Source organism: Colias croceus, chromosome 10, assembly GCF_905220415.1.
Source record: "Colias croceus chromosome 10, ilColCroc2.1".
Taxonomy (NCBI): Eukaryota; Metazoa; Arthropoda; class Insecta; order Lepidoptera; family Pieridae; genus Colias; species Colias croceus.
Window position 1 is genome coordinate 1,805,912 of NC_059546.1, and position 16,584 is coordinate 1,822,495.

General features: G+C 34.4%; 3 protein-coding genes across 4 annotated transcripts in view; 1 reads left to right on the plus strand and 2 right to left on the minus strand.

The window, feature by feature from the left end:
- The window catches only part of LOC123694908, a 37,520-nt gene extending 30,948 nt beyond the window's left edge, over nt 1-6,572 (plus strand). For both annotated transcript variants that reach the window (XM_045640528.1, XM_045640529.1), the window contains 10 exons: nt 402-563; nt 883-1,064; nt 1,387-1,551; nt 2,106-2,233; nt 2,991-3,169; nt 3,752-3,849; nt 4,124-4,250; nt 4,875-5,058; nt 5,439-5,729; nt 6,223-6,572. In XM_045640528.1, coding sequence (XP_045496484.1) covers nt 402-563; nt 883-1,064; nt 1,387-1,551; nt 2,106-2,233; nt 2,991-3,169; nt 3,752-3,849; nt 4,124-4,250; nt 4,875-5,058; nt 5,439-5,729; nt 6,223-6,451 — 1,745 coding nt within the window. In that variant the 3' untranslated portion in view covers nt 6,452-6,572. The remainder of the gene's footprint in view (nt 1-401; nt 564-882; nt 1,065-1,386; nt 1,552-2,105; nt 2,234-2,990; nt 3,170-3,751; nt 3,850-4,123; nt 4,251-4,874; nt 5,059-5,438; nt 5,730-6,222) is intronic.
- Nucleotides 6,573-7,309: 737 nt separating this feature from the next.
- LOC123695181 (peroxisomal membrane protein 11C-like) lies at nt 7,310-9,830 on the minus strand. Its single transcript, XM_045640940.1, has 4 exons — nt 9,774-9,830; nt 8,754-8,918; nt 7,894-8,078; nt 7,310-7,669 (listed from the first exon to the last, which is right to left on the minus strand). The coding sequence occupies exons 1-4, from the start codon at nt 9,828-9,830 to the stop codon at nt 7,414-7,416; spliced, it is 663 nt and encodes a 220-aa protein (XP_045496896.1). The 3' UTR covers nt 7,310-7,413.
- A 2,687-nt stretch (nt 9,831-12,517) lies between these two features.
- On the minus strand, nt 12,518-15,441 carry LOC123694947 (peroxisomal membrane protein 11C-like). Its single transcript, XM_045640594.1, has 4 exons — nt 15,159-15,441; nt 14,592-14,756; nt 13,823-14,010; nt 12,518-12,971 (listed from the first exon to the last, which is right to left on the minus strand). Exons 1-4 carry the CDS (start codon nt 15,216-15,218, stop codon nt 12,695-12,697), a joined length of 690 nt encoding a protein of 229 aa, XP_045496550.1. The 5' UTR covers nt 15,219-15,441; the 3' UTR covers nt 12,518-12,694.
- Between the last annotated feature and the right edge of the window lie 1,143 nt (nt 15,442-16,584).

Genomic DNA, 16,584 nt, shown 5'->3' on the forward strand with positions numbered 1-16,584 from the left:
CTTGGACTAGACAAAAAAATAGATGTGATGATTTGTTGAAAATGTTTTAATTAATATTGGTAAATTCCATTTGTGAGATGAATAGTAATAATATCGTATCAATTGATAACTTCTGTTTCTATGGGAAAATTGTACAGTTTTAAGTTTTCTAAATTATACCAAAAATGTTTCTAGGGTTGTTCGATGTAGAAGTGTGAAAATATAATTGTAGTGTAGTTAAAAATATCATCCATTAATAGAGTTTGTCTATTTGTGTATTGTATGTTCGTCAGAATGGCTGAACAGATTTCAATGAATTGGTATGTTTAAACCTGGAGAAGAATTTTGAGTATTTTCTGTGTGCGTTGAAATAAGGAAAGGAGATTTTCCCAAAAGATGGCAATATAAAATTATGATTTCAGTAACTCTATACGCCTGGTCGGCCATGTTGGAATCCTGGTCACCCTGGATCTTACCCCAGTCCCTCCCGCCCCTGCTGCCCTCCACGTGTGAGGACGAGGTCTACACCACCATGCTGGAGAGGTTCGTGGCCTGCATCCAACAGGTTATGGAGGACTGTCCTGGTGAGTTTGGAAGACGGGGTATGGATATAGATGGAATTTTAAGGGGTATGAACAAAAAAAAAATACTTACATAATTTTTTGTTCACTTTTTTCTAGATGATTTTCAAGAAGATTGCTTTAGGTGTATTTTAATTTTTTTTTTATTAATATAAAAAAAAGTTCTAAACCTATTTTCAGGGTTTTTTCTGACCATCGTTCGTGGTATTTTCTCACAGCAATTTATGCAATTTTTTTCATTTCCTCACCAATTTTGATAACTTATGCAAACAAATTATATAATTTATATAAATTCATATAAAACAATCTTTCCCCACTTCAGGAAGCGCAGAACCGTTGCTCAGCGAAGTATGGCGCTGGTCGATAGAGACGTATCTATCGGTGAGCGGCGTTGCCGGTTCGCAAGAGGCACGCGTACAGATGTCGGCGCTGCTGTGTGCTCTGTCCCGCTCGCACTGGCGGCGCCAGTGGTGCAGCGCGCCCTGTCTGCCGCTGGCCGTGCAGGTACAGACAGATGGGACAGGCAACGCCGCACACGTGAGGAGGTTTTGCGGCGAGCGGCGTTGCCAGTCCGCAACACTTAGAACGTGAAGCGGATCCGCTTTCATTAGCGCCGCTGAAAGCTCAAAGGAACACAGTAGAGTTCAGTCGGTTGCGGTAATAACGAATTGTAAAAGTTCGTTAATAAACAGTAGAATCTAAAAAATATTGATATTTACATTTTGTGAATTAAATACAAATGTAATTGCGTTTGTGACTCGCATTTCAACATTCTTTATTGTAAAAAATCAAACATAAAAATGATTGAAATATTGTTTATTTCCAGATAAGCACTTTATCAGACAGAGAGATAACATCATGGTGTAGTGTGACACTAAATCACACGCTCACTGACACTTGGCTGCATGGCGTGTTGGACCAACACTTGGCGCCAACGTTGGCCAATCTCTTCGCGTTGTTCACGTCTAACAACATGCAGTTTTCGCAAGAGGTAGGTTATATATTGAACAGTCTAGCGATATTTATTATTTTTTTACAAATGACGCGTTTTGATCATTGATACACAGGTGGCATTAATTTTAAATGATATCATAATTGAATCCAACAGCCAAATCAACCACGCGGCAACACAAACAAACAGATAAAAACACATAACCCATCCGTAAAATAATAAACTATGAATATGTTATGAACGAAACAATGACCAAAATCGAACTTCAATTCAACAGAAACATTAAACCTTATATCCAAGCAACAGAGTTCACTTTCGCTCGTTATAACCTTAATTATGCGCAAAGAAAGTTGAACCTTATTTTTAAGCAATAGAGTTCACTTTCGCTAATCTTATCGTAACCTCTATTAAAAGAAAATTAAACCTTACGTCTAAGCAACAGAGTTCATTTTCGCTCGTTATGACATTAATTATGTGCAAAGAAAATTAAACCAAGCAACAGATTTCCTTTTCGCTCGTTATAACTTTAATTATGAGCAAAGAAAATTAAACTTTATATCCAAGCAATAAAGATCATTTTCGTCTACTTCTAGTGTCTAGCCCAAGCGTGCATGTTGCCATGGTGGAGGTTACCCCTCAGCGGGTTGGAGCAGCTGCTGGACCAGTACTTCCAGCAGCATTTCAACCCCGCCATGCCGTACCATGAACTGCCGCATTTTTGGTGAGAATTTTTTAATAACAATTTATGGTGACTCATTATTTATATTTGTGTTCATCCTTCTTTTTTGAAACAATTTTATATTTATTTATCGATATGTTTTTGTTTATTTGCATTTGGTATACAATCATTTCGATATTCGGTATGAAAAGAAAAATCTGTCAAACAAGTCCTAGAAAATCTCTCGTTTTTAACTCCATAAATAGACTTCTTCTTTCTCTACGTATATATAGCGAAGCCTTGCTCTGAATCAAATATATACAACTTTCCGACATCATCATTCCTAACTCCACAGTGAACATCACTCTTATCACTACATAGTATAAAACAAAGTCGTTTTCTCTGTCCCTATGTCCTTATGTTCCTTTGTATGCTTAAATCTTTAAAACTACGCAACGGATTTTGATGCGGTTTTTTTTTAATAGATAGAGTGATTCAAGAGGAAGGTTTTAGTATATAATTTATTAGGATTTAGAGAAAGCGGACGAAGCCGCGGGCGGTAAGCTAGTCTATATATATAAAACTCAAAGGTGACTGATATAGTGATCTATCAACGCACAGCCCAAACCACTGGACGTATCGGGCTGAAATTTGGCATGCAGGCAGATGTCATAACGTAGGCGTCCCCTAAGAAAGGATTTCCCGAAATTCTTGCGGGAACGGGGAAAAACGGGGATGCACGTACGAAGTCGTGGGCGGAAGCTAGTTTAGAAATAAAATCAACGATAGTATATTTAAATGTTCTATTGTACCCTTCCAGCATAGCACTATCAGCGGCCCAACTCCGCGTGTACCCAAACTCGCTACAAAATAAGGGCGGTTCACACTCGGCGCGCTGCAGCGGCGTGTCGAGCGCGCTGCGGGCCGGTGTGGCGCCGCCCTTACACGCGCACTTGCGGCCCTTTGTACAGTGCTTGCTGCGGGTTGTAGCGGACCTAGGTGATAAGGCAGCCTAATCTATATACTTCTACACTAATATTATAAAGCTGAAGAATTTGTTTGTTTATTTCCCCCGACGAGTACAACATGGAGGTCTTCAAGAAAAGAGTGAACAGGTACATTCTAGGGAAGCGCGCTCCATCTTAGGCCACATCTCAGCTTACCTTCAGGCGAGATCGTGGTCAAGCGCTTCCAATCAGGCAATAAAAAAAGAAGTTTGAACGCGCTAATCTCGGGAACTACTGGTCCGATTTAAAAAAAATATTTCGGTGTTAGATAGCCCATTTATCGAGGAAGGCTATAGGTTATAATTGTAACAAAATTTCCTTTATGCTACATTAAAGAGTTAAATAAATAAAAAATATATAAAAATAATCCAATGGAGCGCACCGAACACTCGAGCGGTTACTACCTCTATAGCTATCGGAAATTCCTAGAAATATACTAGAGAAGGATACTCCATATTTTTTTAGTTTATAGTTTTCAGAAATATTACAGTGCCCTAATACAAGACGAAATTTTTAACTAAAAGAACGAACTCCTGATTAATAATGTGTTTTAATTCATTCTAAATTATTACAGTTCCTCACATAGAGAATGAAGAAGGGCAATTGGAAGATATCTTGAGTCGAACTGTTGTAGTATTGTGTATGGAGCCCGCTGCTAAAATAGTTCTGCCTGTGAGTATTTTAGCTAAAAATAATAATATAACATAAATGCAAAAAGAAAAAAAAAAAGATCTAAAAAGAAGAAGAATCTAGAAGAAAGCCATTGTACTTTTTTTAAACGTTATTTTCAAACGGTTCTCTGTATCCAACTAGGTGACTTGTATATTTTTTTAAATATTAACAAATTAAAAAATATCAAATTTTTTTCGCCAAAAATATCTTTCACATAGCTTATAATCCAGAAAAAAAACTGGAATAAAACTAAGTGCAACCTGTACATCATCAGGTATACCTGGAATGGATGACGTCACCACACGTGCTGAAAGCCAGTCTGAGCGCACTGGCCACACTCACAGCGTTGGACTACTTTCTGCCGCTCGCTGACCGGTTGGCTAAAGCACATCTTGAGACTAGTAAGATGTTTTTTGTTTTTTTTGGCCTTTGGGTTACACAAAAAAGTGAAGTCCCATGTCGCTTAGTGGGGTAAGGGACAGATGCATTATACATCTGTTTCACTGATCGATTTTATTTAGGGACAAGTAGGTGATCAGCCTTCTGTGTCCTGCCAGACCGAGACATTTTTTTTCTTCGTCTCCACTGGGAATTGAACCCAGGACCCCACGGTTCTACGCTCACGCGTCAACCACTGTACCAAGGAGGCGGTCACATAGGAGGCGGTATTGGGTTACACGAGACTTTCCAGAATTCGAGTTAATGTCAAATTTTGCTAAGCTTTCTAAATTACTACTCATTTTAATCGTCACATTTGTTTATATTGTACGAACGAGACATTGATAGTACATTTCCTATTATAAAAAATTAACTTGGATAACATTTAAGTGCTTCATATTTTATTTTATTTATTTATTTATATGTATTTGATTTTCTTTTATTTTCATTTAATGTGTTACGTCTATATTTTCGTGCAATCTAATATATAAAAATCAATGCCACTTTTCGTTGTAATTCCATAACTCGAGAACGGCTGAACCGATTTCGATAATTCTTTTTTTATTATATTCCTTGTCTTTAAGCAGATACAACAGGCTGGTCAGAACTAGAGACACGTTGGTCATCCAGCGCGTGGTGGGAATCGAGCGTGTGTGTAAAACGCGGCGGTTTGCACGCCGCGTACGGCCTGCTGCGGGCGACACGCGGCAGGCACACGCCCGAGCGGTTACTGGATACAATGCTGGCGTTGAACAATGTGGAGATTCACTTGTGAGTCTATTCTTATACTATGAAAAAGATTTGTTATAACTTAAATTTTATTATCTACTAGCTTTCCACCCGCGGCATCGCCCGCGCAGTCAAAGAAAAACCCGCATAGTTCCCGTTCCCGTGGGATTTCCGCAATAAAACCTATCCTATGTCCCGGGGTAAAAAGTAGCCTATGTCCTTTCTCGGGTATCAAAATATCTCTATACCAAATTTCATGCAAATTGGTTCAGTAGTTAAGGCGTGATTGAGTTATAGACAGACAGACAGAGTTACTTTCACATTTATAATATTAGTATGGATAACAAGTCACTCAGTGTTAAGAAAATTTATTATATAACATTTTTACAATACTTTAATGTTCATAGTTTTATCTATTTCAGTGCTGAAAACGAAGAAATCGTCGCGTTATGGATATGCGTAGCGTGTCGTTTAGCATTACACAAAAATGGGGAAGGCAAAGAAAAGATAGACTCAAGAGACTTAGAAGGCGTGGAAAGGAGTGACATAGAAGAGATAAGAGAGACTGGTTTAGTGGAAGGGACTAGTAGTGGAGAGGAAAGGGAGTATGGGGGAGTTGCGAGGGAGTTGATCAATAAGTGGGCTGCTGACACTAAACGGTCGTTGTTACAAGTAGTAGCATTACAGGCGTCTACTCCTGCGCCTACGAACAGGTGATTCTTTTTATTTCATACTAGCTTACCACCCGCGGCTACGCCTGCTTTGACTAAAACCGAATAAATTATATACTAAAACCTTCCCCTTGAATCAATCTATCTATTAAAAAAACCGCATCAAAATCCGTTGCATAGTTTTAAAGATTTAAGCATAAAAAGGGACATAGGGACAGAGAAAGCGACTTTGTTTTATACTATGTAGTAAGCTTTCCTTTCTTTCAAAGGAAAACCCGCATAGTTCCTGTTCCCGTAGGATTTCCGAGTATCCAATGTTATTTTCAGGTTTCAAACTAACTGTGTGTCTTGTGAATTTCATAAAAACCAGTTCAGTGGTTGAGGCGTAAACAGATAGACATAATTACTTTCGAATTTTAAATAATAGTTGGGATTTGGAAAATAATATGTAATGATTGAAAATAATTTGTACGTGTTTGATACGTAGGTAATCTATAAAATGTAACTTACACTCTAAATCATCTATTTTTTTCAGGCATCGCGCACTCTGCCGTTTCGCACAATGTATACTATCTCCCTCCGAAAGTATAATGCGTAGTTATGAGACAGCTATAAGCGCAGTCCTGGGTTCGAATCCCGGTGACGTCATCACGTGGGCCAAAACGCCGGATTTAAAGAAATTAGTGCGTTTAGCAAATAAGTTGTATCCAGGGAAAGAAGTTTATTTCAAAGAAGAGTTGGAAATGGCTGATAAATATAATTAATTTGTTTTTTCCTGGTAATTTTTTTATTGTATATTCCTACTATAATAGTTTTCGTCTCGAATTTATATAAATTTTTTGTTAATTTTTAGCATATTGTTTTTTTTTCATTGCAAAAGGCATATCGTATGTTTGTGTTAAATTTTATATTATGTTGACTGATTTTTATATGTTTAAGAGGATGGTTTTGAGATAAATAAAATATATTTTGTAATTCAGTGTTTTATTTCACACAATTCATGACTAGAATTCTATTATATATGACGGTATATTTGGCTAACTTATTATTAAAACTCCAAATAACTTAATAAGGAATCGAACACATCGTTCGCTAAGTTAAGCAATACAAATAAATATAAAGATTTTATATACAACAAGGAAAGAATAAATCTTATAAATACCAGTTTATACAACATGAAGTATTTTATCTTAAATCTTAAGAAACTATATCTAAGTAAACAGAATATATTAGATTAGATAGTATTAGATATAACCAATAACCATTACATTATGTTACGTATAAGGCTGGTTGCAGAGCTTGACCGACCATCAGTGCGTACGTCAGTCGCGCTTGTCATATGTATGGAAATTCATAAAACCGTTCATAGCTAGACCGACCATACGCACGCGTATTGTCATGCGCATTAGTGCCATAGTCATACAATTGTTGTTGATGCGTATCGTCAGGACCGACGGTACGCATGACGGCCGGTCAAGCTCTGCAACCAGCCTAAGTAATATACAAGTAATCAAAACTTTAATTTTTATTAATTATTATAGACAATTAACCTTAATAAAATAAATAGGTAATAATAAACGCAACCTCTGAAACAGAAAAACTTCTGCGATCATTAGCTTTAAGTTAGCTCACATATTTCGACGCGCTTTGAACTTTTCTTACTTACTCTCAATTTAGGTGTATTTACATAGGAATACACAATTAATCAGACAATTACATTAAATTTCTACCGAGGAAGCAACCTCTTCCCATTATAATGTATAACAAACGCCATAACCCCAGAAGCAGTGGCCACCGCTGCAGCATGAGACGTCTTCATGGCACTTCCCCACAAATAGCCTTTCGGTAACCAGTTAACTATATGTATGATGTCCAGTACAAACTTGGTGCTCGTAAGAGTTGCTTGTGTGAAACGCGCTGGGGCACATTTTGTTCGCTTCGTCTTTAGATTTTGCGCCGCTATGTGGAGAGTGCGAATTGATCTGGCAACATTTTTGATATATAAACCAAGGTTTAAAGTGATTATGGTTCGATTCATTGCAAGGTAAATTCACGCTAATATAGCATTTATAAAATAATTACTTGTATCTTAAAGCTAACCTTTGAGCTAACTTATGTTAGCTTATTGAGCTTATTCTGAGTACCCGAGTAAAAATCGTTGCCAGAATAGAGAATCTTTATAGATATTTCAAATCAAAAAAATTACCTTAAAAACCCAACAAAAGCAGACAGTGACCAAAACAGCTTATGCGCTGTCCGAATATTCGTAGCATATTCTTCTTTGATCTTCAGAACACCTGTGTCCACCAGCCACATTAGCTTCTCAGCTTGTAGATACGCCAACGTGAAGATGCTGTTGGTCACTCCTAGAGCTCCCCACCATGGACCTTCCTAGTATCATATAAATAAGATACCTTTAGTGTCTATTTACGTTGCGTACCTACATATTATGTTAAATAATATAAACCTAGCTTAAAATTAGAGCATATACATTTCATACGTGAGTTGAAACGACCAACTGATTACTGAGCTAATGTCCTGAAACATTTTATTTAGACTTTAGATGATTCGAAATTTTTTGAAGTACCAAATAACACTGAACATTATGTTCCTACCGTTGTATTGATAAGATTCAAGACAAGAGCATTAAAAAAATAAATAATAACTGAGATAAGTGAACGATAAGCTGTCGATTGATCTCAAACTATAGAATCGTCACACTTCCGGATTTCTATCATCCACTAGAAATAATAGGTACTAGAAATAATTATCATCTTAGATAATTCGAATATTTATAAAACTTAATCTTGGTTAGGAGAATTGAATAATGTATGGATAAAAGATGAAGAAGAAGAAGAATTCTAAATGTTGGTACGTAGCCTGTAGGTACTTACCTACAGGCTACGTACCAACATTTAGAATTCTTCATACCATGTTATTATGAATCGGTTATGTAGTATTTTGATTTATGCGACGAATCGACATTCTTTCAAGTCTCTGAAAATGTCACTATGAAAACTGCTCATTATTTTACCAAATCATACATCCATACTTATACATACTTACATGTCTCCCAAGTCCATAAGTTTGAAGAACTTTAATAGCGGCGGGGTCGTCAAAGAGCCGCAGAGTTGCCCGCGCGGACGCAAGCCGAGCGCTCGCGGTTAGCAGGCTCTGTTTGTTGGAAGTGGAGCCCCATAGCTTCAGGGTGTAGCATGTTAGGCCTACTACCTGATGGTTATAAATTAGTATTGCAAATGATATTTATATAGGTATATAAAATATGCTCAATATTGCTTAAGTAGGTACCTAAGTACATTTCCCTTCTCGAGCAAAACACAGACTAGGTATGCTTTTGAATCTCACAAAATATTACTTTATTTATGCATAAGACTGGCCTACTGCGCGTTCGAATAAACCATTCTCAAAGACATCATAAGTTTCATTCAAATCGGTCAAGCCGTTTATGAGAAGTCAAAATAACAATAACATTTGAACAACTTTAACGCAGTCAAGTGTTTGCAAATAATTTTTATGTACAAATGTTTGTTTATTTGTCTTTCTTTCACATAGTAACGGAGCGACTTTATGGTATGATTTTTGTGCCTTATAGGTAGTTAGGAATTTCCTTTGAACATGCAAGCGAATCCGCGGTTGAAAGCTTTTACTTTTGAGTTTTGACCTTTCGGCTAAGCTCGGATTGAAATGTTATGCTAATACAGTATTAGACTAATCTCTAGACTGTAGTTTGTAATATATCAACAAAGTATTCATTGATAAATTGAAGTAGGTTATGTACTCAAATTCGGAACTTCAATACAGTACGTTCTGTAAATCAAAACCTAATATATGAAGATACTAGTTTCCGCCCGCGGCTTCGCCCGCGCAGCCAAAGAAAAACCGATATTGCGTCATTTTCCCGGGATAAAAAGTAGCCTATGTCCTTTCTCGGGTATCAAAATATCTCCATACCAAATTTCATGAAAATTGGTTCAGTAGTTTAGGCGTGATTGAGTAACAGACAGACAGACAGAGTTACTTTCGCATTTATAATATTAGTATGGATTATCTTAGGTAGTCACTTACTTTATCCCGACTCGCATGTGACTGCAGCAGATCACATAGCTCGTTGACCAAATCCATGGCGGCAACACGATACACTGAACGAATATAACTCTAACCAAATTGATTAGATAATAGCCGATAGCCGAAATTTTTGATAAAAATTCATAAATAATTCGCGATATGCTTTATTAGGATTTCATTATATCGACGTATAGTTATTTGTTAGATGATATGGGATTAATTAAATTTTGCCACCGGTCGCGGTAGAGCACTCTGCAGTACCTAGGTGTATTATGTGATATAAAGAAGGAATCAATATCATTTTGTTGTATGATCTCTATATTATTATATATTTTTATTTTCTTAAAGGTACTGAATATTAGACGTTCAAGCAACTTTTCAAATTTATTAGTTGGTTCCTCATATTCGTGTTGAAGTTATTATTTACTGTAATACACTTTCTTGATTCTCCAACTGAGGCAACATCAAGATTCCATTAAAATCGGCTCAGTATTTTCAAGGAAATGTTTAGGGCGCTTTTCTACCAATAATGTGGGAGGATGTGTAGCAAGGAATGTGTTTGTTAATACCTACCCAATAGTATCGCTTCAAAGTTCAAACGCTGAAACTAAATGAAGCGATATTATTGGTTCTTTACAAACACATTCCTCGTCCTCGGTACACATCCTCGCACATTAAATTTTTAAAAGCACCCTTAAGCCTTAACTTAAATAAGGGCCAATAGGTATACCTACTGCCTTTGCTATTTCGATTGTATTTTAGTAACTAAGCCTAATTATTAATGTTTTCAAATTAATTCCTCTGTTCTGATACATTGGTATTTGAAGTTATAATGAAGAACATATTCATGAATAAATGTTGGTTTAATTTTCCGCCTAGTATGTGCAAATAAATGCACGTTATATACGACTTTTATTGACCTCTTATAGAGAGGTGACCCTGAAGTTATCTACCATAAATAAATATTACTTACACCTCCTTAGAAGTAAGGTCGCACATTCTCAATTCTATTTCCGGTTTAAAAAAAAACACTTCCATAAGCTTGGCTAACGTTAATGTTAAAAAGTAAAGTAATGTTAAAAGGTAATTGCATTTATTTTAACGGCTAACCCAAGGTTTTAAACATTTCTGTGATAGTAGATATCGTCAAAATATTATGAAATACATAAAAACATTTGAATACATGTGAAAAAAGTCAAATTAATTATTGAAACTGATGTGAAATACAATTGGATTTTATTTGGATATTCAAGATAATAGTTATTTTATTATCTACACTAATATTATAAAAAGGAAAACTTTGTTTGTTTGATTGTAATGAATAGGCTCATAAACTACTGGACCGATTTTAAAAATTCTTTCACCATTCGAAAGCTACATTATCCACGAGTAATATAGGCTAGGTTTTATCCAGAAAATCCCACGGGAACGGGAACTATGCAGGTTTTTCTTTGAAAACGCGGGCGAAGCCGCAGGCGGAAAGCTAGTAATTTATATTTTGTGAAAATGTAAAAAAATTATAACAAAAATTAAATTTTCATCTTATTCAGGGTAACTTATTTATAAGTAAAAAAGGTATTCTAGAAAAATGCACATTCATACACCGCATAGAGTTATAGCAATTTAAACACAAAAAATAATAATTATAAAAATTTATTTAAAATTAGTTTCATACAGGTACTTTTAAATACATTAAGCTTTTAGGAATAAATATTATATACAATTTTGTACCATGGTAAATACACAACACGTAATAAGGAACATAATATATTTTGCATGTCATCATATTGTGATATAATAAGGTAAAACATCTATATAATATATAGAACCCGCATTACAATTTATAATATACAATTACCTTAAGTTTAAGCCACATTCTTCCTTATATCGAATATTTGATTACGCGTTTGTAAAAAGCCTTTTTCTATACTTTGTATATTACTGGAAGATAAGATAATGGAAGGATTATAATTATGTAGTAAGACTTTTAATATATAGATAATTTCATCTAAATAATAACTTGATTTCCGCTCGAACTTTTTCAATATCCTAATTTTTCCTATCCTGCAGCAGATCGTTAGGCATAGCAGATTACTATGCCTAACGATCCCAAACCTGAATCACTATCAACATGTATATTCTTTAAAAAATTGACAAATAATAAAAAACTAGACTCACAATCACTTAAAAAAAATTGTCCAAAGCGAAACTCTGCCTACGACAGGCATTTTTAATAAGCGTTAAGGTTTAGAGACATATATTTTTCAAAAGAATTTTACAATTCACTTATTCTAATTCAATAGTGTTAACATTAATAAACTTGTGCACCTTGACAAAAAAAGTTAAAAATTTGCGGATGAGTGGAGACTACTCTGTACAACTATCAACATAATAAAGTGTTCCATTAAATTAATGCTCTATTGAGACGTTTTAATAGTCGATTATGAGTCTAGTTTATTAATAGTTTCAATGCTGAAAATGATTCAGACTAGAGTTTGTTATATGAAAAGCGTTTTTTAATCTATAATCATACAAATCAATAACATTTGTCCATTATAAAAATAATTTCGACATTTAAAAGTATTGTAAAACAAATACAAATAAATATAATATTTATAAATATTACAACCTCATAATACCTTTTTCAGATTAATTCCTTTTTTTTCGAAAAAGTTCAAACATTTATACAATTTCAAATTATTTAAAGAGAGAGAGTTTTATTATCAGTTTATCGTCTCTGACACAAATACATAAACACAAACTATTTACAAAATAAAATTTGTGTGCGCAAATACTCAACCCTGTTACTGCCATGAATTGGTAAACAATTAAATCTCAGATGTCATAACCCCCACTTTCTGGCAAGAACCATTATTAACACTTCACAAATCACAGTCACTTTCACTATTTTATTTGATTATTTATTTGAGCAGTCGTTTCCTCGCGAAATACATCGCGATACCGATCACAGAAGAGGTGGTAGCAATGGCTGCTACTTTAGTCGAACCGATTTTCTCTCCCCACAACCATCCAGCAGGTAAGCAGCTAACCGCATGGGTTATATCCAAGAATAACTTCCCAGCTGTAATTATTTGTAAGGCTAGACGAATGTCAACTTTCCGCATCGCTTCGCTGACGTCTTCCGTACTTTGGAGGCAATCCCGAGACCACCAGAGGTGTCGGAAGGAACGGAAGTTTCTGAAATAATGTTTAATATTTACAGATAATTGAATAATATTTTTAAGAATAAAAAAAGTATCAGATAGTACAACAGATGTTTCCTAACAATTAACCTATTGATATACTATAAACAACTGCTCACAATCGCCAAATATAATGTCGTCAAAAAACGTCCGAATGGCATTGTAAAATTGGTACCATATTTTATTGAAATTAGAACCTTATTTCAAGGCAGTAATGTTCAAAGTCTATTGCAGGATTTATAACACATTAAAAAACTCATACACGGGTAGGCAGACTTTTGCTTTGGACAAATTTGAGCATGATTGAAGGTAGTCGTTTATTACATGTCAATTATAAAACCGCATTTATAAATATTAACAAATTATTATGAACACAGTTATTCATTCTGGCTTATTTAGAATAAAGTTTATACTTAATAGATATAATGCAAAACTGCAGAATTTTATGAATTGGTTTTTAGTAATAAAAAAATTATCTAACTATTATGAAATAATCATATACAAAAATGCTAATTAGAAGATAATGTAACCTTAAAAAAACTGAATGTATACTGATATTATCGTTTTAAATACAAGATAATTTTTGAATTTAATCATGCATTCACATAATCGTTTTTATTACACACTTCATAATGTAATGCACTAGGTATTCTTTTTACTACCACGCTAAAAACATATACATTATTTCATGTTTAGCATTAAATGCAATTTTAAAGTACAGAAGGGAGGATCCAAACCAACCGAACCTTCACCTTATACTGCCATGCCATCTACAATCTCACCTAAGTAATCCATAAAAAAAATTTCAAAATATACTTATTAAAAATTTCTTATTAAATTACTTACTGTATAAGTGAAATATACAAGCTAGCAGCCCACAGAGCCGTGCTGAACACCTCTAATTTATTCGCTACATCGGGAGTCAGCTTCAGAATCCCCACATCATGTAACCAACATGCTTTCTCCACTGGGAGGAACATTTGGTCCACACAATTTGCTAACACCCCGAGAGTGGCTGCTATTTTCGATGACTCCTGTAATAAATTTTTATCATTTTTATCGATGTCAAAGGTGTAATTGCAACATGATGCTATCATTATTAGGGGTAAAGGTTACATAATTTATAAATAAAAATTTAAATATTAAATATAAGTAATAAAATTTTAATATCAGACAGTTATTTATAGGATTTGCAAATGAATGAAAGTCAATGTAATATGGACCTGTATGATTCTGTTTCTCTTCTTTTTATGGAGTTTAATAAATACTCTCTTGTAATAAGACTAGACTTATTAAATAATGGAGGGAAATTTTTGATTTATAATGATGAATAAGAAGCAAAGAAGGAATATACAGTAATACGCCGACTTACCCTACCACGTTTTACGCAAATATGTAGTTACACGGTTAAAACAATTAAGTGATAAAGCATTATTTTATTGATAGTAAATGTTTGCTTTTGTAATATAAATTTAAATTTACAATAATTATACAGGAATTCCATCATTTAACAAAATAATACTAGACTTAAATTTAAAATAATAATATTATGTTAATTATACCATAAAAAAAAAATACTAGATTTTAACTTTAAGTTTTTTAACTTATTACTTACATGTTTTCCAAAGCCATAGTTATAAGTGTGTCTCATCATAGGGATATCATCAAACAGCCTTAACATCATCCTTGCATTGGAGAGGCGAGAGCCAGCAGTTTGCCATGGCTTGTCTCCTTTGATGCACCCATATAACTTGAATGTGTAACATGCTAGACGGACAACCTGAAATTTAAAAGAAATACAAACTTTAAATATAAAGTTCTTTATGCTTAGATTACCTTAAGTTTTAAATTTGTAATTAGTTCCTTATTAAATAGGTAATGAGCAAAGGTAATTACTAATTAGTGATCAATGATTATATATTTTATCTTATTAATTTACATACTGGGTCACAACTTTTTTCCTTGATTAATGTGTGTAATAAAAATATGTTCAGAAAAATATTCAGTAGTCGCTACAAAATATAATTATTAAATATACATGAATAACTTAAATTGTAAAGATGTTGCATACATTTAATTATCTTTAAATATCGCAGATACTAGTTTGAACTATGGGACAACTATTTCCAGTTTAATTTGCAAATATCAAGGGTGAACAAGTAAAGATATCCGCATACTTTACCTTGTCTCTTCCATTGTAACTATCTAAGAGTTCGCACACATCTTCTAACACAGTCGACATTTTTAAAACAAATGATTTGATATATCAATTCACTGATAACGTATCGCCTGAAAAATCGCACACACGTCTATTGATAAGACCTTCTGTTTGATAAATAAAACATTTTCCCATACTCCACGTGGAACGGTGGAAGCGAGACCTTGAATTCGAAAGGTGCGCGAGTTCAATTATTAGTTCAACTTGAACGACATTCTAATTGAACCAATCAAACGTTACGCGATGTCGTCAGTTGAGAGCATGTTGAGAGTTGAGACACACACAGAGCAAGTAATATACCTAACCGACCGCAACATTCACCAAATACAAATTAAAAAAATGTAAATAAGCCAGAAGCCAGTGTGCCTAGTGCGAGTTTTCATCGAGTACGAAACGTTACTATCGCGTCTGCGTCACAGCGAAATTTGTATGGGGAATCAAAGCTTCCCCATACGTCCGCTAGGGGCGCTGTTCGATTTCCCATACTAATTCGGCTGTGACGCAAACGCGATAGTAACGTTTCGTACTCGATGAAAACTCGCACTAGGCACACTGAAGCCTTTGCGTAGGTAATGACATTTTTGACATTCGTCAATCAAAAATCAGTCAGTGTCAGCATCGAGGACCGAGGTCAGCATGATGTAGCACTGACACGACGTTTTTAATAGACTACAAATGTGCATATAATTTATTACCGTAAATAAAAAGTAAGAAAAATACATTAAAAATCACTTATAAATACACGATAGTATTAGTCAGTTCAATAAAGAAACGAATCTTCATTGGCGGCCAAAGCTGACTTTGACAGATGGTAGGATCAGCAAAAAAGAAAATAAAAATAACGTAAATTGATAATTATTTTATTAATTATTTCAAATTGTTTGTTGACAAACTTTTTTGTTATTGTATTTGTGTATTTATATGAATTATCATATTTACGTATACAGAATGTAATAAAATCCCCATAATACTTGTAATAAGCCCATAAAACTGAACAACTTTTCCCAAAGAACATATATTGTCAAATTCCAATAAAACATTATTTACTTTCGCAAATGCATAATTGTCATTGTAAATTTATGATAAAAGCCAATATAGGGAAAATCAAATACATTTTAGTGATTTTATTTTTCCCTTTTTTTTTGCATACCGTACGGCCGTGTGTGAGCGAGAGGGAATGATAAGCGCCGCCATTGAAGATTCGTTTCTCTAAAGAACTGACTTATACAAGAAAAATTTACACTTTCTTGTAGAAGTCGAGTGATGATTCATAACATAACTATAAGCTACCTACCTACCTATTTATCTTATCTATTATTCCTCTGATTATTCTTTGAAAGTTGAAACGTCAATTTCGCATTGACAATTGACATGTTTACGATTTTGACAA

Coding starts and splice junctions, on each gene's coding strand:
- LOC123695181 (XM_045640940.1), bottom strand. CDS start 9,830: ATGGATTTGGTCAACGAGCTATGTGATCTGCTGCAGTCACATGCGAGT. Junction 8,919..9,773: donor CACATGCGAGTCGGGATAAA/GTAAGTGACTAC, acceptor TATAACCATCAG/GTAGTAGGCCTAACATGCTA. Junction 8,079..8,753: donor CTTATGGACTTGGGAGACAT/GTAAGTATGTAT, acceptor ATATGATACTAG/GAAGGTCCATGGTGGGGAGC.
- LOC123694947 (XM_045640594.1), bottom strand. CDS start 15,218: ATGTCGACTGTGTTAGAAGATGTGTGCGAACTCTTAGATAGTTACAAT. Junction 14,757..15,158: donor GTTACAATGGAAGAGACAAG/GTAAAGTATGCG, acceptor TTTAAATTTCAG/GTTGTCCGTCTAGCATGTTA. Junction 12,972..13,822: donor TTGTATATTTCACTTATACA/GTAAGTAATTTA, acceptor ACATTATTTCAG/AAACTTCCGTTCCTTCCGAC.